This window comes from Ochotona princeps, chromosome 4 (genome assembly GCF_030435755.1).
Source record: "Ochotona princeps isolate mOchPri1 chromosome 4, mOchPri1.hap1, whole genome shotgun sequence".
NCBI classification, from domain to species: domain Eukaryota; kingdom Metazoa; phylum Chordata; class Mammalia; order Lagomorpha; family Ochotonidae; genus Ochotona; species Ochotona princeps.
Genome location: NC_080835.1, coordinates 2,130,672 through 2,155,989, shown reverse-complemented (window position 1 = coordinate 2,155,989; position 25,318 = coordinate 2,130,672). Strand labels below are relative to the sequence as shown.

General features: G+C 62.2%; 1 protein-coding gene across 1 annotated transcript in view; it reads left to right on the top strand.

The window, feature by feature from the left end:
* Window positions 1-25,318, top strand: part of SHANK2 (SH3 and multiple ankyrin repeat domains 2) — a 308,953-nt gene that overhangs the window by 70,875 nt on the left and 212,760 nt on the right. The window contains exon 10 of the mRNA XM_058662689.1: window positions 6,323-6,389. Within this exon, the coding sequence (XP_058518672.1) occupies window positions 6,323-6,389 (67 nt within the window). The remainder of the gene's footprint in view (window positions 1-6,322; window positions 6,390-25,318) is intronic.

The following is a 25,318-nucleotide window of genomic DNA, read 5'->3' as shown; positions in this document are numbered from 1 at the left end:
TCCCACATGAGTGATGAGGACCCAAGGACTGGTTGCCTGCTGCCTTCCTTAATGGGTTAAATGCCAGCTGGATCGGAAGCAGACCAGCTGGGACTTGAACCCACGCTCTGAGAAGGGATGCTGGGGTCACAGGTGGCAGCTTAGCTCATGCCGCCACACTGCCAGCCCCAGAGGTGCTAGTTTCTGAAATGCACCTGTCATTGATGGCTTTTAAAAGCAGCCGCTGTGGTGACAGCCGGGGCGACCTGTGTGCGCAGAGCTGAACAGGGACGCGGGGGGCACAGCCGGGGCGACCTGTGTGCGCAGAGCTGAGCAGGGACGCGGGGGGCACAGCCGGGGCGACCTGTGTGCGCAGAGCTGAGCAGGGACGCGGGGGCACAGCCGGGGCGACCTGTGTGCGCAGAGCTGAGCAGGGACGCGGGGGCACAGCTGCTCCTGCCTGCAGCTCGGGTTGCGCCTGGGGCACGCATGCATGTTAGGCATGCTGACCGCTCGTGAGCAGGCCTCCTGTCTGACTGCAAGTGCTCCTTTCTCACGTGATGTTGTTTGAGGGACATGATGGGCTTAAGACGTCGCCCTTGGCCCTTGCTCTATTCCAGAACGGCCTTGGCTGCACGTGGAGCTGGCCGGTAGCCCGGCACTCCTGAGTAGCCCCGTTGGCACTGTGCAGCCTGCTCTCTTGAGATGGCCCCTCAGCAGTGTCCAGCCGTGAACGCTGCCCCACTGGACTTCTGTAGTCGTCTCTAAGCTGGTCGTGCTGCCCTGCCAGGGCGGCCGCAGGAGCGTGCATGTGCTGCGTGTCAGGAGGTGCCGCCGCCGCCAGGGGGCGCCAGGACCTTTCCCTACCCCTGCCTGCTCTGCACAAGGGCCTGGGGCTGGCCCACCTGCTGGGGCTCCCACCCTGGCCCCTTCCGGCTTGGTCTGCGGTGCCCTGATCGCCCCGCCACCCACGTGTCTCCTGGGAGTTTTAAGCCCAGCACAGAAGGTGGCGTGGGGCTGGGTGAGAAGTGGGGGTAGCAGGGAGCTCTGCTTATCCCGGAAGTTCAGAGGAGGGCTGTGACCCAGTTTCTAGGGGCTTTGGATAAACCGCCGAAACAGGGCATTATCACATCATTTACTCTGACTGACCCTTCCCTGCGGAAAATCCCTGACTTCCACAGACGTGCCTGGCTCCAGGAAGGAAGCAGGGGCTGCTGGGGCAGGTGCGGGGAAGGCATGACGAGAGGGAGTGGCGGAAGGGTCGTCCTGAGCAGGGGGAGGTGCCTGGGGTGCTGACACCCCGATGGTGTGACCTTGGCTGTGTAGGGGGGAAGCCAGCCTCCAGGGGAGGTGGACTCACCCCCTCCTGTATCCTGTCCCCACCCTGGTGGGCAGGGCAACTGGCCGTGTCCTCGTCGGACCTCCGTGGGGCCTGTGATGTCACTACGCGGGGTTTGGCAGCCCCGACCCAGGCACCTGGAGCCCCCGCCCTTGCCGTGACGGGTGAGGACCGTGCCGCACCAGCACCCCAACAGCTATTCCCGGAGCCCTGCCGCTCATTATCTGTCCACAGATGGCAGCCATGAATCATAACCAAAGGAATTAAAATGCTTGGCGCGCTGGGCTGCAGTTGCTAAGGGACAGCACACATAGACAAGTCCCCCCAACGCCCTGGCAGCAGCCGCTTCCGAGGGACCAGCTCTGGTCGCCATGAGGAAGTACCTGTTCTGACGGGTCCGTTCGGGACCCGACCTTGGCAGATGAGCAGGCAGAGCCCAGCAGCTGTCTCCAGGTGCCAGGTGACCCGTGCTGCGAGAGGTCTGTTCCTGGGGTTCAGTTTCAGGCAGGACCTGTGGCCTGGAGCAGGTGCAGTGTCTGCTGGGGGCCTGCCCTCAGGGACTGCCGGCCTCAAACTCCAGCTTCTCCCCTTGCCCCCATGTAACCGGGGCTGGTGTTAGAATCAGCATGTAACCCCTGGCAGCTCCTGGCTTGGCTTACATTTTACAGTTTAAAGTGTTGATGCTTAGAGAGGCTGCCGCCTGTTCCTCGCTCCAGCTTCCCTCTGCTTCTGAGAACCGAGGGCTTCCTCTGTATCCTGACGCTCACCTGCTGGGGGTGAGGAGCGTACATGTTCATCCAGGCAAATGCCTTTGGTTCTTGCACCTTCTCTCCCCACTTACCAGTCCCTGCAGGTGTTGGAAGGCAATTTTCGGCTATTTAATAGTGCTGGTGTTTAATCTTCTTGCGTGCCTGGCGTTCTGGCAGGTGCCTTCTCCGGAGACAGTTGTTGCAACGGAGACTCATTCTAGAGGCGGTAGGGAAAGGAAGACGGCTTCTTCAGCCAAGCCGGGAATGGTGATGATAACTTTGAGGTTTCTTGCAAGGCACGTGACCCTGCCGGGGACCCTGGCAGGCTGGGGAAGGGAGGACAGGACACGGAGAGGGCCTTACTTCCGCCCCTTGCTTCTCGGGGGTACTAAGCCATCAGGGCTTGAAGGCCATGGAGCTGAAGGGCGCGGTGTTGCTCCTGCGTCCTGGTCCCCTGGACGAGGCACCTTGCCGCCTGTCTTGGAAGTCCTCTCCAGCGAGGCAGTGACCGTGACGCTGGTGAAATTACTTGCGACGGCTGGCCAGATAGGATGACCCCTGGTCACTGTTGAACTAGCTGCCTTCCAGGGCCGTGCGTGCTGCGACGTGGGCATGGCTCTGAGCTTGCCGTGTTGACTTGAGAAGCTTTGTCCGTGGCCCTGAGCAGGAGTAGTGTTGTATGAGAATGCAAGGGCCCCCTTGTCCAGTTTGCTCGCTGCACCACGGGAAGTGTACGTTAATGGCGCTGAGACAAAGGACAGGCAGGACGCTGGACAGGGAGTACAAGACGTGCAGGTGTGCGTGCTGACGTAGTCACGACCACTGTTGCATGTTACAGTGGAGTGTGAGGCCGCTGACCTCACGGGGAGGGGAGAGGGTTGGAGGCTGCTGTCTGCAGCCCCTCCCTCAGCAGGCCAGGTCTGCCTGCATGCTAGAATCCAGGTGCTCTGTCCCATGGAATATTCTGGAAGGTGTATGGGTGTAGCTTTGATTCTGTCCAGGTGGATCACACCGTGTTGAAGGTGCCATGTCAGGAGGCTGGCCTGGTCTCCCGAGGGGTGGTAGGAAAACTGGGTGACCCCAGCTCTACTGGGGACCCCCAGAGCAGCCAACCCCACCCCAATTCTGCAGTGGCACAGGGGAGCCCGCTCTGAGTGTGTGCAGCAGCTGGGATTGGCGGTTGTGACGGCGCCGTGGGGCGTGGGGGTCCTTAAGCTCCAGTGGGAAGGCACTCCCAAGTGTAGGCAGGAATTGGATGAAGTTTATCCTCTAAAATCTGTGACCTGTTCGAGAGCTGCGAGGCGTGCACACACACACAGCTGTCTGCGGCCAGCTCTCTTCCCCGAGCTGCCCACAGCCAGCAGCGCTGGGCTCCTCACTGCCAGCTGCCCAATGGGCACCCACGGGAGGCTGGGCCGCAGGTGAGCGTGTGCGCCCTGCAGGCTCGCCCGCTAGGCCACACGCCTTTTCTTGATGCCTTCCATATGGATTCCAGTGAAGCGCCAGCAGAGCGAGGGCCCTGTGCCCGTCTGCAGGGAAGGGTTTCCTGGGAACCTGTGCAGGATGGACACTTCAGCCAAAGCAGTGTCTGACGCTGTCCCGGCTCTGGAGGGCCACCAGAGGGCGTGTGCCTGGCTGGCTGGGGCTGGGGGACGGGGCTGGTCCAGCTCCATAGTGCTGTTAGCCCATGCAACCCCAGGGTCCTGCCCCAGCTTGGCACCCCACGATGGCATTTCCTGGCAATGGTATGGGTGGATATTGTCCAGGTGGGCCCCCTTGACTTGGCATGGGCTCCTGGGAGCGGATCCGTTTGCAGAGCCGTCATCTGTGCCATGTCTCTGTGCACTGCCCAGCAGCACTGGGCCCAGCCAGGGCCTCGGCTGACAGCCTCCATTTCCAGAACTTTCTCATCTTCACAGTCTAAAACACCACCCTGAAACATGCTAATGCCCCATTCCCGGCCCCAGCTCCCCATCCCGCCTCTCTCTGGCCGATTCCTGCGAGGGCTGTATGCGGGGGCGACCTTACAGGAGGCCTCGCACACTGCCAGTGTCCCAGTGCCTTCCATTTCCAGGGCTGTGTAGTACTCCCCAGCCCTGAGCGGCCTCCTCCGTGCAGGGACCCTCCCTGTCCCATGGCCACTGGGGTTGCTGCGGGCAGGTGGCTGGGCGGTCACCTCTGCGAGTTCTCCTGTCTTACTCTGCCAAGTCCACCCTCGCAGCCCTGCAGCCTGCACATCGGAGCCGGGGAAGGGGTTGTGGCTGTGTGGGAGAGACGTCTGCCTTGGTGGCTGAGGGCCCCTGCGCTCCGTGTTCTCACAGACATCTGCGTAAAGCCGCGGGTCCTGTCCCGATGGCGCCCTGACCTCCGTGGCTTCCTCAGAACCCATGCTCCTTGCCACCTGTTATCCCATCTCCGGCCGTGCCCTGTGGCGGGTTAGGATGGGATCTGGGGGACCAGAATCCAGGCCCAGAGCAGCTCACTCGTCTCTTTTAAGGTGGATTTTTCTCTTCCTTGAAAGATAGTGTTACAGAGAGAGAGGGGAAGACAGGATTGAACCGGTGAGCCCCCAGAGATGCCAGGTCACAGGTGGTGGCTTGGCCGGCTGCAGCACAGCACCACCCTGGGGATGCCAGGTCACACAGGTGGTGGCTCGGCCCGCTGCAGCACAGTGCCAGCCCCCGGGGTCTGGTCATCAGGACGCACTGGGCCTGGGTGACATTTGAGTCATCCCCAGACGATCGCTCTGCACCTGTTGCCTGAGGCACTGCACACGCCTGTGTGTGATACCCCGTGGCTGCACTGACAGGAACGTGGGCACGGGAGGTGTTCCAGGGGCTGAGAGGCTGCGGGGCACATGCCAGGCTGTGGCCTGGCCCTCTTGGGTTCAAATCCTCCTCCAGGGGCCAGACGCACACCATGCTGTCCCACAGCCTTGGGCACTGCCTGCGGGGTCCTCCGGGGCCTGGCCCTGGACACTCCCGCGGGGCCTTGGGCTGGGGAACACAGCTGTCGCCTGCCCCGGCTCTGCACTGCCCCGGCTCAGCCTGGCAGCTCCTGCCTGCATGCCTGTCAGGTGTCTCTCCCGGCGCGGGTGGGCTTGTGCCTTCCTGCCATCTGGGTAGGCTGAGGGACTTCCAGATCCCCCGTTGCCGTTCAGGGTATTTCTGTGCTGTGAGCAGCGGGCTGCCTCTCCGGCACTCTGCTCGGAGAGCTGGGGTTTTGTCGCTCGCCGCGCCTGTCTTCGTCTGGCCAAGTTCTTTGCCGCCTTTTTCCGAGGTTGCCGGGCCCTGGAAGGTCGGCCAGATCCCCACAGCACGCGCCGCGGAGCTCCGTGGCCAAGTCTGCAGATGCCGGCTGTGAAGAGCGGCTTTGCCCCGCTGAGTCTGCGCGTGCGCGGAAAGCCAAGCCAGGCCCTTCACCATGGGTTTTGGCTCCAACAGGAGTGGCCTTCCACCACTTCCGAATCCTCTGCCTTTTTCTGTTTGATTATTTTTTATTGGAAAGTCAGATATACAGAGAAGAGGGAGAGACAGAGAGGAAGATCTTCCATCCTCTGGTTCACTCCCCAAGTGGCCACAATGGTGGAGCTGAACCAATCTGAAGCCAGGAACCAGGAGCTTCTTCTGGGTCTCCCACGTGGGTGCAGGATCCCAAGGCTTTGGGTTGTCCTCGACTGCTTTCCCAGGCCACAGGCAGGGAGCTGGGATGGGAAGCAAGGCCGCTGGGACACAAACTGGTACCCATATGAGATCCTGGCACGTGCAAGGCAAGGACTTTAGCCATTAGGCTACCGTGTCAGGCCCAGTCCCCTGCCTTTTTCCTGAGGTCTGCAACTGATTGGGCCAGGCCCACCGGTGGCATCTCTTGGTGTCGGCTCAATGCTGATGCGTGTGAGTTCCCAGGTTGGCCTTCGAAGACCTGGCGCTCCCGTGGGTGCAGAGGTCCCCGCTTCCCTGGATGCTGGCCTCGCTACAATGAAGGGGTGCTCCACGTCCCGGTTGGGACTTCCAGGCCCAGCCTCAGTGGCCTCTCTGTGGTTACACAGGTTGCGTGTACCGTGTGCCTCGCGCTCAGAGGACAGGCACGTGTGTTGGTGCAGTGGGAACCTTAGCGGCGCGCGCCGCTCGGGAGCTTGGTTGGCGGGCAGGTGACGGGGCTGCTGTCTGAAGGGCTGGGACTGGGCCCTGTCTGGGGTGGGGGTCTGAGGTTCCTTGGCCGCCAGCTCTACATCTCGTGTGTCTCTCCCTCGCAGGTGGCGATCATCGCGGGCAACTTCGAGCTGGCCGAGTACATCAAGAACCACAAGGAGACTGACGTTGGTGAGTGGGTGCAGGGAGGAAGGGTGGCGGGTTGGCTCGGGTCACGGACACACCTGCCAGTGGCCCCGCAGCCTCCGCAGCTGGATCGCCCGGTTTCCCGCTGGGGTGGGGCGCAGGAGGACCCCTGCGGCAGGGACTGCTTCCCCGCAGGGTCCCTGCTGACCTAGGAGGGCAGGGCGAGCAGCGGGGAGCATCTAGCTGCTGCTCTGTGACTTGTTACTCAGATATCTGTCATGTGTCCAGCCCCCGGGGTGACCCTCCATCTGGTCAGCGGGTGGGGGGTCGATCCTGGGGCATGCATGTGTGGGACCTGGGCCAGGCGTCTGTGCCTTTGCTTCCTTCTGCTGGGCGTCTTAGCGTGAGGGCGGGAGGGTGAGCGGGAAGAACCCAGAGGAAGTTTACTGGGCATTGAGTTGGGGAAGGCGGCCATTGGTCTAGCTCCGAGTCGGGTTCATTCACTGCCGATTCCACGTGTCTCCTGGAAGACGACATGACTCGCGCAGGTCGCCTGGGTGACCAGGGGGCGGCTGCGCGTAGGAGGAGAGGGCCGGCTCCCTGGCCTTGGTGCTAACTGCCCTTCCCCCCTCAGTGCCTCTCGTGTCAACCCGGAGGTTAGTCCCGGGGGCTCCTCCTATCTCCCGTCGCCTTGCCGCCGGCTGGGCCCAGTCCTGCACCCTAGAGGTGCCCGCTGGCCTGCTGCCTCCGGCCCCGGGGCTCCAGAGGACCTGCAGCGGGGAGCCGCCCCGTTGGACCAGCAGCGGTGAGCTTCCGGAGGTGGCACCGTCCCGATGCGGGCGGTGGGCGGGGTCCCAGAGGGCTCTCCTGCCATCATTGTCATCGGTGTGTTTGGCTGTGGCGTCTCCTCCGTGTTGCACGCCCCGCCCCGGCAGGTGTGCAGGGATGCGAGCAGCTGCTTGGCTTGTATCATCACTGCCCCACGGCGGGCATCGGGGCCTCCTGGAGTCTGGCCCGATGCCGACACGCCCGCCCGCCCCCTGCGAGCTGGAGCACATCCCAGGATTGCTCCGCGAGGCGCTGCACCGTGCTGTCCATATGCGCCTCTGAGAGTCTGCACAGCCACTTGGAAAATGAGCCGGCTGCTTCCGGTACCAGAGGCGTCTCCCCACCACCTCGCTGAGTGTGAGACAGTGGGATGAGTTCAGCAGCGTAGCCTCAACTGGGGGTCTGGAGATGCTGGCTTCCTGGCCGGGAACGGGGCCCAGCACGATAGCATAGTGGTTAAAGCCCTGCCGGGAATGGAGACCCCACGGAGCAAGAGAGGAGGAAGCCCCTGCAGGTGCAGGCCCCCCAACCTCCACCACAGCTGCAAGGGTTGTCCGTGGTCTCCTGGGATGCAGAGCCCCCTGGATGGCCACAGGCTCTGGGCTGCCCCTGTGAGACCCCGACAGGTGCCACGGCCCACGCAACAGCTGCAGGCAGGGGTGGTGGCTGCGCGGTGCAAACTCTGAGTGCCCCTGCCGGGTATCTGGGACATGGGACCCTCCCGGCCCGCCTCTCCCTCTCCCTCCTCTTCTGACCCAGGCCAGCAAGGCCTGACCCGTCCTTGGGGCCAGGAGCTGGGCTGCCCTCAGCCGGCGAGGGGCACACTCTTCACGTCTGACGTGGAATTGGGCTCCGTCCACACTGCACGCCTCTTTGCAAATGGGTTTTTAGGATCTGGCTCTTGATATTGGGCTTGGCACTGGTGTAGGAGCACATGTGGTGGCGGGGTCTGGTCTAGTGACCCCTCTGGTCACGGTTGGTTCTTTGGTGGAACTGTGCTCGTGGGACATCCGTGCTCGCCCTGGCGCCTCTGGCTCCTTGCCTTAGAGAACCCCTGGGCTGCAGGGCGCAGGCCTGGCTGGGATCTTTGTACGTGGAGAGCCGCGTACCCCTTTCCTGTCTGCTGTGCGTGAAAGCCTGGCTGTGCTGTGACCTCCTCAGGGCCCGAGCGGTGGCCGTAGCTCGCCACGTGCGGGCTCATCTGCCTCTCCCGGTCAGACCTGAGTGAACTTGGGGATTTGGGAACACGTGTGTGCGCCCAGTGCCCCTCCCCCACAGCTAGAAATGACCTTTGTCGTGCCGCAGGCCCCGTCCAGCTGCTTACCTGTTGCTGAGGGGACACGTGACTGTGCAATCAGGATCCCCGCCGTGCTTGGCAGTGGCGAGTGCCGCAGCTGCACTCCGTGCCCGCTTCTGTCGCCAAGGGTGCCACTGACTTCTTCCCACCCCCCGTGCCCAGTTGCCTTCTGAGCAGGAGCACCAGCTGCTCTGTGCCCCTTCTCACTCCTGACTCCGTCTGGGCTCCCTGGTGTGAGCCTGCAGCTCCTAGACCCAGCCATGCCATCCGCTCACTCCCCTGGAGCCCGTGCAGGATGCGAGGGGCCCCAAGCCCCTTTGGGGCGTCTGATCCGGTTGCTCCCCGTCTCAGTTCCTGCTGTGCTGGATGTCCTAGCACGGCCCCCCGCCCCAGCCTGCAGGAGTGCTCGGGCTGGGCCTGGCCTGTGCTGTGCCCTGCGGCTCCTGTGGCTCGCCCCTGCTGGAATGAATCTGTCACGGATGTGAGGAACACACATCCCAAGTCAGCCTGGCAGGTGCCTTTCGGAGGCCCCAGGGAGGCTCCTTGCGGGCCACCCAGCCCTGGCAGCGTTCTAGAGGCTTCAGGGAGGCTCTTGTGGGCCATCCAGCCCTGGTGGCATTCCAGAGGCCTCAGCGGGGGCTCCTCGTGGGCCACCCAGCCCTGGTGGCATTCCAGAGGCCTCGGCGGGGGCTCCTCGTGGGCCACCCAGCCCTGGCAGCGGCCTGGTGTTCACTCAAGCTTCCCCGGTGCCTGGCTGGGCCTCATGCGTCCCTCTGCACTTCTTCTGAAAGTTGTGGATTGAGGGTCCACCCTGAACTCGGGTGACATCACCGTGAAGTTGTCCCTCTGCCCCACCTGCAGAGACCCCGTTTCCACAGTCGAGGTGTGGAGGATTGGGGGTCCCCCGACTCCTCTGTCTCTGGCAGCTGTGTTGTGTCAGTTGCTCTGCAGGCTGGTCCTCTTGTCCAGCGCTGGCTCAGCCCGTCTGTACAGTGTTCACTGTGACCCTGGAGGGTGCACACCTCATCTCTGTCCATCCAGGGCACCCTCCAGAGGCCACTGAGCAGGAGTTGAGCAGGGCCCGGGCCTCTGCTTGGTCCTAGCCAGGCTGGACCCTGCAGCCACAGCACAGACATGGACTGAGACCTGTCACGGCTCTCCGTGAGGTTCTGTCGCTCGCCGCCGCATGAGCCCAATGCCTGGGCCCTGAGACGGGGGCGGGCTATGTGGGAGATCCCTGCCTCACCGGAGCGTGGAGTGGACAGAGGGGAGCCTCACATTGCTAATCTGCGGGTTCCAACTTGAGGGTGACCTGGGGCCCATTCTGAAGCCTCCGGTGGGTGAAGGAGAACACGCCGTGTGGTCCCGTCGGGGGGTCCGGCAGGCCGCATCCGCTGCAGAGCCAGAGCCCTTGTTCTGTCAGGAGGCCCGGGTGGTCGGCAGCCTTGGAGGTGACCTTGGGGGGAAGGGCTGGCAGCTTGGTGAAGTCACGCCGCATGGAGCTAGCCGCGTCCCTGTAACAGGTTGTGTGGTAGAGCATTCCGTGTTCACACCGAGGGGTCTCTGCTCCTTACTCCAAGACCCCTCTCTCTTTAAAAAAAGCAGCAGCAGCAGCGTACCCTCTGTCCAGCTGTTGCGTTTGCCAGCTGATGCAAAATGCTGGTTTGAAAGCACCCGTGGTCGGCAGAGTTAATCCTTGCCTGCTGCTGGCCAGCGGCGAGCGCCAGCTGGGTCCCCGCGTACAGCTGGCTCTCAAAGCGTTAGGCAGAGGGCACGTGCCATGGCTTCCATGGGGTGGACGTCCCCAGGGGCCGGGCTGCCGGGGAGCGGGACAGTGAGCACTGGAAGCCAGCGTGCCGACCCGGAGCGTGCTGCCGGCTGAAGCGCTGTGGCCCTGGTTCTTTTTGCTGTTGCCTTGTGTTCCGGTGGAGATGCCGAGGCCGACCGACTCAGGGACATGGGCTGCGCCTCTTCAAGTGAGCGAGGTTGGTGGCCGCCAGTCTCGACTCCCCAAGGGGGGCTTTGGGTGCGTGTCCCGAGCAGCGCATCGACCTGTGGTGGGAGCGCCTGTGCCTGCCCGCTCGGTCCAGCCAGCCCTGCCGGTGGCTCTTGGATACCGTTGCTAGGCTTCCTGGCCGGTGCCTGTATAATTACGTGGCAGCGTGTATCAGGGATGGAAGGAGTGTGTGTGTGCTTCTGGGGGAGGGGCTGGTGGGATGTGAGACCCAGGGCGATGTGGTGTACCTGCGTGGTGGAGACCACCTGCTGGCTGGAGGAAACAGATCCGATGCCAGGGGAGGTTCCCATGTTCCCGGCGTTGCCTGCAAGAGCCGCCGACAGCGGAGACGAGCCTCCGCACTGGCCCTTGCCTTGGGGGTGTAACCAGCGGATCCAGCCACGCTGCGCTGTAATGGACTTGTGCCGTTAGAGCGTGCCTGGGGGGTGACCCCAGTGGGTTCTGCCTCCCCCAGCGTGAAGCGGGACCCCCACAGCTGAGCCAGGGCCTGGCCTCACCCCTGTGTGGCGCAGAGGGGCAGGCGTACAGCCCCTGTGGACACAGTCACGAGCGAGCTGGGATGAGAGGCTGCAAGAGTGTGCAGGGTCCCGCTGGCGTGTGGGTTTCGTTCTGTGCCGCCTCAGCAGGCGCTCACCCAGCGCCGCGGGCGCTCCCTCTGTCCACACTCTGGGCCACTGCAGGAGGACTGGTCTGGTGTACAGCTCCACCTCCCTCCCCTGCCCTGCCCGCCCCTGCCCTGCCTGCTCCCCAGGATCATCTGTGAGCGTGGGCATGCCAGCACCCGAGGGCACAGATGCGGGCAGGCAGGGCGGGCTGGGCGGTACGCTTGCCCAATTCCCAGCACTGATGTTTGGGATGGAAGGGCCTCTTCTGAGGCTCATCCTGGGAGCTGTGTTCCCACCACGCCCGTGGGCACTCGAGCACTTCATCCTAATAGGCTATAGGAATGACGTCGAGGCCTCGGCCTCTGGTCCCCCACGTGTGTCTGTGAGCTGTGGCTTTGGGACCGTGTTCCCTTGGTGCCGTCTCGCGTGTACCTCCCATTAGCCTGCTCGCCAGGTCAGATTGCGTGTGGCCCGTCCCCTTTCAGCCAGAGGCAGCCCAGGCAGAGCTGGAGCCAGGGCCTGGGCAGCTGGGCCCCATGCCCCCCTGCCCCCTGCCGTCTCTGGCCAGGTGCACCCATGCTACCCGCCCCCCTTTGATCAGCACCTTCGTTATTTCCAGGTCACATGGCACACGTGTCCCTCACCACCTTAGCTCACGGCACACGCGTGACCCTCACGTGTCCCTCACCACCTTAGCTCACGGCACACGTGTGACCCTCACGTGACCCTTATCACCTTAGCTCTGCCCTCCCCCCTGTAAACACAGCTGTAGTTGGAGGGCCAGTAGCTGCTACCCGGCCACGTGCAGTCTCCGGGAGCTGGGAGCAGGTGGATGGGGGGGTGAGGGCAGGTGGAGGCACACCGATGCCTTGGGTCGTGTCCCTGTAGCCTTGGTGTCCCTGCCTTCCCCCCTCCTCCAGCCCACACAGCCCATCCTGCTCTGCCTGGCACCGACCCTGTCCTGCCCGCCGTCCTGCCCGCCGTCCTGCTCTGCCCGGCCCGACTCCATCCTACTCTGCCCGGCCCCGACCCCGTCCTGCTCTGCCCGTCCTGACCCCGTCCTGCTCTGCCCGGCCCCAACCCCGTCCTGCTCTGCCCGGCCCCAACCCCGTCCTGCTCTGCCCGGCCCCGACCCCGTCCTGCTGTGCCCGGCCCCGACCCCGTCCTGCCCGCCGTCCTGCTGTGCCTGGCCCCGACCCCGTCCTGCCCGCCGTCCTGCTGTGCCCGGCCCCGACCCTGTCCTGCTGTGCCCGGCCCCGACCCCGTCCTGCTCGACTCTCAGAGCTGTCCTCGGGCTTGAATTCCTGACCTCTGTCTAAAGCGCAGCGTGTGTGGGGTGCAGTCAGTGCCTTGGTGTGGGTTGCTGAGGGCGTTTGCCACAGAGCTGGGCCTTCCGTACCCCCTTCCTGAGCTCGCTCACCCTAGAGCAGGCGTTGAGCAGTGGCCAGCCGCCTTCTCTCAATTGCCACACCCACCTGCGCTCTGGCCCTCGGGTGTCTCCCTGTGGAGGTTGGGAAGCCCTTACTGCATGTTCCCCAGCCTCCGTCCCCACGGAACCCCTGTGGCTGGAGAGGTCAATGAGTTCTTAGCACGAGTGCAGGGGCGTGTCCAGAGCAGTCCCGCCGCCACGCACCCGGGGGAGCCTTCTGAGAGCTTCTGTCCTGGCTCCCTGGAGATTGGCCTCTATTTTAAGACCAGCCCCGTCCCCCGCCTCCTGCTGCTCCTCATGGAAGCTGTGAGAAGAATCTCAAGGTGTTGGCGGAAGTCGTTGTGCTTTGGGGGTGACCGTGGAGTCCAGGGTAGTCTGGGGGTACCCCAGTCGCAGCCTGCAGCTCACAGAGGTGGCCACACATCCAAGCCGGCCCCTTGGGGATTTGCACCTGGCCTGGGACATGACCCGTAGGAGCCTGTGGTTGGCTCTGTCCTCCCAGTGCCTGGCAGCCTTAGCTCTGCCTCCCCCTTGGACAGGGTGGGGGTGCTGGGGATGGGCCCAGAACGAAAGCCCCTGTAACTGCTCCCTGTGTCACACACCCTCAGGTGAGCTGTCTGCCCATCAGCGTCCCTGAGCTCGGTGCTGGGGTCAACATGGCAGGGATGCGGCAGGTAGAACCCCCAGCTGTGCCTAACTCCTAGTACAGTTCCTTCCGGTGTCTGGCAGAGGTCCTGTGTCCCCCCCATACCCACCGTGACCTTCCTTGGCCATCTCCCTCACTCTCCAGGCCTGCCAACAACAGCAAGACTCCAGACAGGGGCCTGGTGAGGCCAGTGCCGGCGGAGCGCAGACAGAACCATCAGACCCAGTCCCTGGGCAGGAGGGCTGTGCATGTCTGTGGGCCACCGTGGTGGCCGTGGCAAGGCCCTGACCCTGCCACTCTCTTCGCGCTGAAGGCCGAGTCAGCGGGCCTGAAGGCCCCTGCTGGCGGCTCTGGGCGGGCTCCAGGGGCCTGGGGCTCCTGAGGGGGTGGAGGACCTGTGTAATGGAATGTAGCTGAATGGAGACGAGCCTTCTAATTCTGGTGCTAATGAGCCCGAGTGGGAAGGCTAAATCTATGGGACTTTTCATCCTGGGAGAATGGAGAACTTATTCACGTGGGCGAATGAGCTGCCGATTTTAGCCTGGCCGGGAGGGACAGATGGAAGGACCTGGGCCGTTGCTGGCGCGGGAGCTCAGGAGCCCAGGAGCCCGGGAGGGGCCCCAGCTCCTGTGTACAAGGCCTGGGGGTTCAGGCTTAGGTGCACATACCTGTGAGCTCGGCTCCCTGGGGCGTCCCTACCTGGCACACCCCTTCTCCCCTCGCCAGGGGCAGCTTCAGGAAGCAGAGCACAGAACCCCAGACAAAGCTGCCCTTCCCCCAGATCGGGTGCAGCGGGGCGTGCTCCAGGTCTCCCATGGTGAGTGGAACTGGACGGCAGGTGAGGTGCGTGGCCGGGATGGAGAGGCTGAGGCTGGCTGGCCATGCGGCAGGTGCGGCCGGTGCGACCTTGAGGCAGCCCTGAGGGGAGCTGGCAGAAGCCCCCGGCAGGGCGAAGGAAGGCCTGGCTCCCAGAGGGGCGTGGGCTGCACTCCTCTGCTGCCCCTGTGGCAGGCCACCACGGAAGTGCCCCTGGGTGGCTGCCTCCCACGGAGAGGCCGGGGTGGGGTGTGTGGCTACCTGGGGTCTTCCTGCCCGAGAGAAGTGGGGCCTGTGTCACCTGTGTCCCCTCCTGTGAGGGGAAGCTGGCCTGTGTGGCTGGGGTTGGTATTTAGACGTGATCAGTCTCCCTTCCGAGTGACATGGCCATCTACTGCCATGTGGCCAGCGCCCCACGGACACCCTCAGCTCCGTCTCCACGGGCACTTGGACTGCCCGTGCGGCAGTGCCGGTACTGGCCAGAGCCCTCTCTGAGCACGCTCGTCCTGTCAGCCAGGGGTCACAGCTTGGTACCTGGCACCTGTTACATTCCTGATTGGCCTGGCACCAGTGGACACAGCGCTTTTAAGACCTGATGTCCCGCGGGGCAGACTAGAAGCCCGTGCAGTGTCACTGTGGTGTCTCCTGCCGGACCCCACTCCACCCTGGGAGACCCCTGCTCCCCGTCTGTCTGCCTTGGGACCCCAGCCTTGTCATCCGTGCAGCCCCACGGCAGTTGAATGTGTCCGTTTTCTGCCCCAGGGCTGGGCGCAGGGAGAAGGGCGGATGGACGGCCAGCATTGATGCCGACGGCCAGCTCTGGGTGCGGATGGCGACCCTGCGGCCAGCAGGGCCTGGGCGGGCATGATTTCAGTGAGCGGGGCAAAGAATGCCAGGTGCACGGCTGCCTTCGACGCCAGTTTAAGGACAGTGAGATGTGGCCTGAGTAGGGGCTGTCGCCCACCAGCCTCAGGAGGACGCCTGCCAGGTCCCAAAGGGGCACGGGTCTCGGAGCAGCACATGTCGCCTCTTAATTACCAGCATGTCCAGGACGGACACAGAGGAGGGGTGAGGTGGGACCGTGCAGCGGAGGCAGGAAGCCCGGCTTGTGTGTTTCTGCCTGGGACCGCACCAGTCCCTTCGGACCTCATGGGTTCACGTGCTGTTTGGAATTCTCTGTGGCCCTGTCTCCTTCCTCCTTGGGATCCTTAAAAAAGTTCATGTCAAGAGGACTGAAAAGATGGTTTAGGTGCGAAAGAGTCTGAAATCCCTGCCTGGGAGAGGCCTGCCAAAAGTTACTGCAAAATGTGTATTCGGAAATAAGTACGTGGGCTTCACATTTTTTTCCTGCATCCAAATCAATTTATCTTTTATTTTACCCAAAATTTGTGAAATGCTCTATCTTTTCTGTGTCCTTTCCTTAATGTACTATGAGAGTAGCTTTTTAAAAGACATTTATTTATTATTTGAAAGACTGAATTACAGAGAGAGAGGGAGATGGAGAGAGAGAGAGAGCTCTTCCATCTGTGGTTCATTGGGTCCCCAATGTGGGTGCAGGGCCTCAAGCACTTGGGCTGTCCTCGACTGCTTTCCCAGGCCACTAGCAGGGAGCTGGATGGGAAGTGGAGCAGCCAGGACTTGAACCTGTGCCCGTGTGGGATGCCGGCACTGCTGGAGGAGGGTTACCCTGATCTGCCACAGCACCGCCCCCACCCTGGTTTCATTTTTAATAGAAGGGTCTCAGGTCGTGGTGTCCTCTGGTCTGGTGTATAACCACAGGTACTGTGTGCGTGCGCGTCTTAGCCTGGGGTGGGGGGACCCCTCTCTTCCTCTCAACCCCAATCTTGTCAGAGAATCTTAGCATCATCTGAAGCAGCTCTTGTCAGCTGCGTTTGAGTTCTGGGATGCCGCTGTTGCTCGGCAGCAGTTCTTTGGGGAGCCGCTTGCGCTCACCTTGCTGTGGGCCCTGCCGGCCAGGCAGCGGTGTAGGTGCACCTGGGATGGGTCCCCTGCCTCGCCTCCTGCGCGCCCGTGGCTCAGCCTCGTCTGTGTTTGGGCCATGAGTTGTGTGGCCAGGATCCATGGAGGAAGTGAGTTTCCGTTGCAAGGGGACCCCCTGTGTTGAGGGGTCCTCTGGCATTGTTCCTCCCAGCAAGCAATGCCAAGCCCGACACACCTGGCCAGGGAACCTGCTGGACTGGAAGGTTGGGCTTGGAGTCAGAGCTCGGTTGGGGTTGGGGTTTGGCTTGGGGTTGGTATTGGGGCTTTAGTCATTTGGGGATTTTTGTTTTACTGTTTGGGGTTCTATTTAGTGTTTTGGCTACACACAGAGCTGCGAAACGAGCGCGGTGGCCGTTTGCTCGCTGTTGTCCTTACGTGCCGCCCCTCTGCCCTCTGTAGCCAGGCCCTCGTGGCTGCCCTTGACTGGCTGTTGGGTCTGCAGTGACATGACAGCCATTGGTGACGTGTGTATGTGTGTCGCTGTGGTGAGGCAGGAAACGTGCGGGTCCTTGAGCTTGTCTCGGGGTGTGGCGGGGGGCCCTGTGTGCTTCAGGCACTGGAGCACTGGCATTCCTGCAGCAAGCCCAAGTCGGCCTTCTAAGAATCCTGGGGCTCCCTGGAGGAGGTGTGGGGGGTACATGGGCTGGCTTTGAGTTTTAGCGGAAATCCGCGATGCCAGTCCGCACGGGCCATCCGCCATGCCAGTCCGCACGGGAGCATTGCCTCCCACCCCCAGCTCTCCTCCCAGCTACGCCCAGGGGCCTGCGAGCCCCAGGTGGGTGGCCCTCGTCCTGCCGTCTTCCCGCCTTGAACTGGGGTTTCTACTTGTGACTGTTGTACCTCCCACCCTCATGGCCTTCCTTTGCTTGTACTCAGCTGTTGGGGTGGTCTGGGGGTGTGGGCACAGCCCTGTTTTCCTGTAGCTGACCACCTGCATGGCAGGCAGAGGTGGCCCTGAGCTGGGACGCTGCCCTGGGTGGGCTGGGTGGTCCCTCTCGCCGTGGGTGTGGCTCTGAGCCCCTGCAGCACCTGCCTGCCTGCCCAGCCTGAACCGCAAAGTCTCAGGTTCTTGTCACGGATGCGAGAGGGCATTCAAGGACGAGCCTTGGGGAAAGGTCAGCGGAGACGCAGGACAGATGTTGACACCGAGCGGAAGTGACTCGGCCAAGAGAGAGCTGGTGCTAGCAAGATCCGGTTCCCCTTTGTAGGGAACCTGGCGCACAGGGGGCGGGGCCTCGGGCGGGGCCTAATGAATATTCATGGAGGGCCGGCTTGGGGGCGGAGCCACCTCCTTGTCCCAGCCTAGGGTTCCTGAAGGCAACAGGGGTGTCGGCAGGAACCTTCCATGACATAATGATGAGCCCAGGGTGCTGCTTGGGACCTCGCATGGGGTGGGGGAGCACAGGCGTTGCCCCCTGGTGGGGTGGGAGAAGGGGTACAGGGAGGTGTGGCAATGGGGCGCCCTGATCAAGCTCCGCCCACGCCCCAGTGTCTGCAAAGAGGCTCTTTGGGAGTCGGTGTGTCCAAGTGGAGGCTCTTGTCTGATCCGTCCGCCGTGTTGAGCCGTACATGTGGCACGTTGCACCATTGTGCTGCTCTATCGCCCCAGACTCCTGGGTGCCCCCTTGCTGCCAGGATGCCCCTGGTGAGCCTTGAGCCCGTCCTAGTCCAGTCAAACCACATTTCTTTTTTCAAGTTTTTAATGTATGCAGAGGTGGAGATACGAACAGATCCCGTAGTGCCCGACCTCTGGAGTTCCGCCTGCTGGCGAGGCTCCCTGCCTCGCTTCATGCAGCCCAGTGCCACAAGTGACTGTCCCCCATCCTTCCTGTGCCACCATGACTCAGCTCCCTGTGAGCCCGAGGTCACGGCATCTCGGAGAGGTGGCAGGGATGCTCACTGGGCCATGAACCTGGTGGGCTCCCTCTGCCTGCCTGGGCTATTCTGTGCTGGAGCTTGGCAGAGCCCAGGTGGGTATGCCTCCCTGGGGGAACCCTCTCTCCGAAATGCGCCTCACCCACCTCGCACCCCTCTGGGCACCAGCTCCATACCCCTCAAGACAGTGTGCAGTGCCTGGGACTCACACTGGGCATGGCTGCTCTGGGGGCTTCCGCACAAGGTCCTGTTCCTGGGCTGTACTCTCCACCTTGGCCTGACAAGGACAAGTCAAATGTGCAAGGCTGTCTCTAGGGGACCCCCCTCCCCCGTCCTGGCCCCCTCTGCCCCAGAGAGCTGAGGCCCCTGGCATGCTGAGCCTTGACGTCTTTTGGAAGCTGCTTTTTCCCTAAAAGGGAAGTGGCTCAGTCCTGCAAGTGTCGCCCTGGCAGAGGGGAGAAGGTTAACAGCTGTCCGCTGGCCTGGCGGTGGGCAGAGGAGGAAGGCTGGAGAGAACAGGTTGGCTGGAGGCCAGTGGGCATGCCAGGCAATGGCTGCCCCCAGCCACCGGCCCCACACCCCACGGGCACCTCCTCAGGAGGGCTCCCGCTGGATCACAGCGATGTGTGGGGTATGTGTTCATATGCTGCGTTGGCAATGGGATGCATGGGGACACTGGACCCTCCGGCCTGTCTGTCGGTCCGTGGCGTGACCTGGTGGCTCCCAGCCCTCCTAGGAGCCTGGGGAAGTTTGCTGAGACCCCGCTTTAGGTGTGTGCTCATTCCTAGCTGTTTGCCTTAGCACCGAAGCCACGTGGAGGCTGTGGGAGGGCTCCGTGTCCTGGGCCTGGAGTGCTGTGCCAGTGGGAAGCACCCTGCTTCCTCCCCGTGGCCGTGGTGTGGCCCTGCCTGCCAGGTCAGAGTGGGCATGCAGGTGGCACAGGCCTGGGCTTAGTACCACAGGCAGGAAGGAACAGAGACACGGTCTGAGTCCCCACCCTTCTCTAGGGGCCGGGAGGGGATCGGGCTGCACACAGTGGCACCGTGGTCCCAGCCTGGCCCTGGCGCTCTGACGTCACAGTGTTCAGGGGGTCGAGCTAGTCTCCCAGGCCCTCCGTCTTTGTACCTTCGCTGGCAAAGTCCTCACTCTGTACCTGTGCTGTTGGTCCTTGTCAGGCCCAAGGTGGACGTTGTCCTGGGCCCTCATCACTCTACTGCAGAGCGTGTCTGGCCAGGGAATTTATGCTGCTAGGGCCAGGCTTGGGACTAGAAGTGGAGTCTCCCCTTGCCACCCGCTGTGGGCTTCAGGGCAGTGCACCCACCTACCCTCCCGCCCGCCCTCCCTTCCTTCCTTCCTTCCTTTTCTTTCTTCTTTCTTTCTTAATTTGGAAGACAGAATTACTCGAAGAGAAAGAGAGACAAAGAGAAAGTCTTCATCGGTTGGCTCACTCCCCAAATGGCAGCTGTGGGCAGACCTGAGCTCATCTGAAGCCAGGAACCAGAGCTTCCTTCGGGTCTCCCACGTGAGGGCAGGGGCCTAAGGACGCAGGCCATTTTCCACTGCTTTCCCAGACCACGTGCAGGAGGCTGGAAGTGGAGCTGCTGAGACTCTAAAAACCTGGACCTATGTGGGCTGCTGCTACTGCAGGCCAAAGCCTTGCTTGCTAAGCCCTGATGTTGACCACTGGGTCAACAGGGACTCTGGGTGCAGTGTCCGAGTTTGTTCAGGCTGCTGTGCCAGGAAGCCATGGACGGGGGCTGGGGAGCTTGGGAAGGATAGGCTTTTGTGGCCACAGCCCTGGTGGCTGGTGGCTGGGACCAGGGTGACCAAGCTCCCGTGTTCCTTCAGTAAAGGTCCGGGTGCCACTGATGACTAAATCCCCACCTGACACCAGCCCCGTGTGTGCAGCCAGGGGACCGTGGCCTCAGTCCGTGCCAGGGCTGCTCAGCTGCCCACCATGCAGCTGCCTGCCAGTCGAGGGGCGCCTGTGCAGCATCCAGCAATGAGGGGCCTGGCTGTCCATCCGTGTGGCCGAGCCGCTGACACCGGGCACCTGGGCTGACTGTGGGTACCATGGGTCCTCATGCTGTCCCCTGACTCTGGACAGCATGCAGGCTCTGTCGCTCCTGGATTTTTCTTCCACTTTCTCTTGGTCCCAGCTTCACCCTGGCAATCCAGTCTTCCTCATTGCCCCTCCCCCCTCCCCAGTCTCACAGTCCACCCCTCCCCCCATTTCGGAAACTAGCAGGTGGCTGAGTCACTCCAGGGTTGCCATGGCAACAGCAACTGGCTTCCAGCTTCTGGGTGAGCCGTCTCCCAGTGGTGTTGCAGGGAGGCGGGGTGCCTCTTCCGCTTCTGGGTAAGCAGAGCTCAAGGAAGCAGGTGGACCTGGGGTGTGACGTGGGGCCACTGGGGTGTTCTTCCATCGTCCTGTCCGTGTACCCAGGAAGGCAGGTGCCCAGCAGGTGTGTCCCCCTCATGATAGCGTCCTGCAGCTTCTGCCCAGGGTGCTGTAAGGCGGCACCACGAACAGAGCCACCTCACACGTGCAAATAAATTTCCTACCAGTGTGGGGCCGGAAGTCCCAGATTCAGCTGGCATCTCCCTGGCTCTCCAACTTTCTAAGATGTATTTATTTTTATTGGAAAAGCAGGTTTACAGAGAGGAGGAGAGACAAAAATCTTCTATCACTGGCTCACTCCCCAAGTGACTGCAATGGCCGGAGCTGAGCCGATCCAAAGCCAAGAGCCAGGAACTTCTTTTGGGTCTCCATGTGGGTACGAATGCCCAAGGCTTTGGGCCGTCCTCCACTGCTTTTTCCAGGCCACAAGCAGGGAGCTGATGGGAAGAGGAGCAGCTGGGACATGAACCGCTGCCCGTAGGGGATGTGGTGCTTGAAGGAGGAGGATTAGCCAACTGAGCCGTCATGCTAGGCCTTTTGATGTCATTTTCTTAAAGGAATGAACACCTTCACATCAGAGAAGGGCCACCTGAATGATGTCGCTTTAATGTAATGACCTCAGCGAAGATCTCATTCGAGGGCCCAGGGTCCGGGGCTTGGGGGTGGGACACACTGCCACTCTGACAGCCACCATGAAGAGACCACAAGTTGCCTGCTGACCCCTGCCCGTGACCGCAGGAGAGGGCCGCTGGCTGTGAATACGAGTTCTAGCCTCACAGCTGAGCCTTCTGATGGGACGGTGTTGAAAGTGAGAGTGCAAGGAGGAAGGGAAGGCTGTGGGGGAGGGAGGGGGGAAGAGAGAGAGACCCTCGTCTTTCCCTTGCTGCTGTGCCCCGCCTCCTTCACTTTCGGCCATGCCCAGGGGCCTCAAGAAGTGGCCATGGGGACCCAGCGGACCTTATCCAGGCATGGCTAGCATTGGGCAGCCTGAGCCACAGCGAAGACGTGTCAGTGTGGCTGTGTGGGGAGGGCCACGGGGAGGGCGTGTCAGTGTGGCTGTGTGGGGAGGGCCACGGGGAGGGCGTGTCAGTGTGGCCGTGTGGGGAGGGCCACGGCGAGGGCGTGTCAGTGTGGCCGTGTGGGGAGGGCCACAGGGAGGGCGTGTCAGTGTGGCCGTGTGGGGAGGGCCACAGGGAGGGCGTGTCAGTGTGGCTGTGTGGGGAGGGCCACGGCGAGGGCGTGTCAGTGTGTGGCCGTGTGGGGAGGGCCACGGGGAGGGCGTGTCAGTGTGGCCGTGTGGGGAGGGCCACAGGAAGGGCGTGTCAGTGTGTGGCCGTGTGGGGAGGGCCACGGCAAGGACGTGTCAGCATGTGACCACGTGGGGAGGTCCACGGGGAGGGCGTGTCAGCGTGTGACCACGTGGGGAGGTCCACGGGGAGGGCGTGTCAGCGTGTGATGTCCACTCAGGGGGCAGACACTTCTCTGTCGGTCAGTCCTTCCTGACGACCCCTAGCTGGTCACTGCCCATACATGTCCCGGAGTCCTGGCTGCAAAATGTCTTGTCGCCCAGAACCCTGAGGCTGCTCCGTGTCCTTGCTGCCACTGTGCCCAGCCTCGGCGCTCTGGCCTGCTGCCCGTTCTGCCTCTCCCTGGGCACACAGAGGGCTCCTTTTTGCTGGGATCCACTCTGCATTCCCCGAGCCAGACCTCATTATGTTATCCGCATGCAGGCCTGACTGTCGTGTCCCACATCTCAGTGCTCCCACGGCCCCGCAGCACCGGCTGCCGCACAGGCACGTGGACCGGGGCAGGAATCTGCGCGCCAGGCTCCGTGCTGCCTGTGCCCCAGCGCCCACCGCAGCGGATGGAGAAGGATCATGCAGACGAGGCCCGGAGCCAGTCCTGCCTCGCTCGCTTAGCCCGCACTGCTGGGCCCCTCACCACTGTGGGTTGGTGTCCACCTGGGATCCTCCCAGCCCAGAGAGCCCAGGCGACTGAATGGCCTGTCCCTGTGCTTGGCTCTGGCCACCCTGTCCCCTGTTCTGTGCCATTCTTTTGCTCCGAGTCTTTCCTGCCCAAGTTGGGCTCTGCCATGTTTCTCATGATCGTGGGATCTCGCCCAGGTTAGAATATCCACCCATTTCGCTCTTTCTTTATTATCTACCCCCTAACTCCCTGAGTCGGGGACCACAACTGGCTTATTCTCTGTGAGAACTTGCACCCAGGATGCAGCCGACGCTGAGCGGCAGATGGGTGGATGGATGCATGAGTGGACGGCTGGGCGTGTGCGTGGGTGGATGACGGGCAGAGAGGCGGACGCATCGCTGGCATACACAGGAGTCCGCCGTGGGCCTTGGATCCTCCTCCACCGGCCGAGCCCCTGAGGCCTGCACGGGTGGCCTGGGACCTTCGCGGGAACAGACACCTTGACTTTGAGCTACAGTGGATTCACGGGCTTGTGGACGAGGATACCTCAGGGCAGCGGAGGCTGAAATAGGCCTTTGCACGTGTTTAATCTGAGAAGCCTACTTCCCACCAAGTGGGATTCTGCTGCGTGGTGGGTTCAACCCAGGCTGGGACATGGCTGCTTCCTACCACAGCACCCCCGATGACTCACTGTTTCAGCTCAGAGCTTGTGTAAATGCTGTCTGAATGACATCAAACCCTTCCCCCCAAAACCTTACCAAGACATCAGGCACTCACCCACCAAGACCTTGCTGGAATGTATTTTAAGATTTACTTAATTTTTATTGGAAAGTCAGATACACAGAGAGGAGGAGAGACAAAGAAAAATCTTCCATCTGCTGGTTCACTCTCTAAGTGGCTACAATGGTGGAGCTGAGCTGATCTGAAGCCAGGAGCCAGAAGCTTCTTCAGGGTTTCCCATGCGGGTGCAGTGTCCCAAGGCTTTGGGCCATCCTCAATTGCTTTCCTAGGCTACAAGCAGGGAGCTGGATGGGAAGTGGAGCAGCTGGGACTTGAACAGGCGCCCATGTGGGATGCTGGCATCGGAGGCAGCCCGCTCTGGGGAGTCACTTGTTGACAGGTAGAAGTAGAGATGTTGTGGCAGGGCTAGACGTGGCAGTGGTCAGCCTGCATGGAGGGTGGGGCTTGCCATCCCAGGCTCTCGGAAGTGCTGGGCAGTGTCCGTCACCTGGGACTGGGCACGATGCCACACTTAGGGAGCCGACTCTGCCCAGTGATGCCAACTGAGGTTTGATTGAAAGCCATTTTCCTGTGCTGGGGTTAGGATGTGGGCCCAGGCCCGTGCTGTGCTCCTGGGGGGTGGCTGTGGTACACGGAGGGGATTTGGGGTCCACACACATATATTCTTCTTGGGCTTGCCCTAAGCCCTCCCTATGAGGCAGTAAGCTCCTGGATGTATCTGGTCATGACCGTGTCCCGTATGCCCACCGCAGTGCCTGGCCACAGCCAGTGCCTCTTCAGTGTTGGCTCAGTGAGCATAAGGCATGGGTGGAGGACATAAGGTGGGTGTTGCTGGATGGGCCCTGTCTCACTCTGTCCATGCAGTTTCCTATCTCTCTTCTGCTTCTCTCTTCATAGCCGTCAGAGGTCAAGAGGCAGACATCCATCCCTCTGCCCGGGTGGGCAGTGAAGGCTGCAGCTCCCTGAGTGGGCTCCCGGGGAGCGGCAGGGCCCTGTCTCCCACAGGTGCAGGCCAGGTGGGCAGTGAAGGCAGAGCTCCCTGAGTGGGCTCCCGGGGAGCGGCAGGGCCCTGTCTCCCACAGGTGCAGGCCAGGTGGGCAGTGAAGGCAGAGCTCCCTGAGTGGGCTCCCGGGGAGCGGCAGGGCCCTGTCTCCCACAGGTGCAGGCCAGGTGGGCAGTGAAGGCAGAGCTCCCTGAGTGGGCTCCCGGGGAGCGGCAGGGCCCTGTCTCCCATGGGTGCAGGCCAGTGGTGCTCCTGCCGGGTGCTGTGAATGAACATCCTTGATTTTGACTCACTTGTCACTTTAACTTCCAAAAGCGCTTCCATCCGTCCGTGGCCAGCTGAGAGGTCTGTGAGGTAGCTCCCAGCAGGGACCTGCGCTGTGGGGCAGTCAGGCTGGGTGTGTATGGGGGTGCTGAGTGGGAGTGGGGCATGCCTGCGACTACAGAGCCCTCTGGGTGTCCTGGGACGTTTGTCCTGATGGGAGCAGTAGGCATAGGGTGTCTCCCCAGCTATGCTGGACAACACCCCTGGGGGTGACCAGCTTGTGTGTGTGTGTGACAAGTTCCCCTGGCAGGTGTGCTCACCTCACAGAACCAAGCTGTGTACCACTTGTGGTGTGTCTTATGTTCAGAATTTTCTTCTTTGAAGAAGTTTTCTTGACTCTGCATTGGGGTTTGTGATATCTGTCCATCCATTCACCCCTCCTTTCATCCCTCCATCCATCCATTGGTCATTTATCCATCCACTCATCCGTCCATCCATCATATATCTACACATCTGTCCAGCTGTCCACCTACCCAGGGCTGCATCCATGTACACATCCATTCACTCACAGAGCCACGCGTCCACCTCCCCATTGTCCACTCACCTCCCCATTGTCCACCAACCACCTCCCGATTGTCCACTCACCTCCCCATTGTCCACCCACCACCTCCCCATTGTCCACTCACCCACCTCCCCATTGTCCACCCACCACCTCCCCATTGTCCACCCACCACCTCCCCATTGTCCACCCACCTCCCCATTGTCCACCCACCTCCCCATTGTCCACCCACCACCTCCCCATTGTCCACCCACCACCTCCCCATTGTCCACCCACCTCCCCATTGTCCACCCACCACCTCCCCATTGTCCACCCACCTCCCCATTGTCCACCCACCACCTCCCCATTGCCCACCCACCTCCCCATTGTCCACCCACCACCTCCCCATTGTCCACCAACCACCTCCCCATTGTCCACCCACCTCCCCATTGTCCACCCACCACCTCCCCATTGTCCACTCACCACCTCCCCATTGTCTACCCACCTCCCCATTGTCCACCAACCACCTCCCCATTGTCCACCCACCTCCCCATTTATCCATCTGTGCATTCATTTACACACCCACC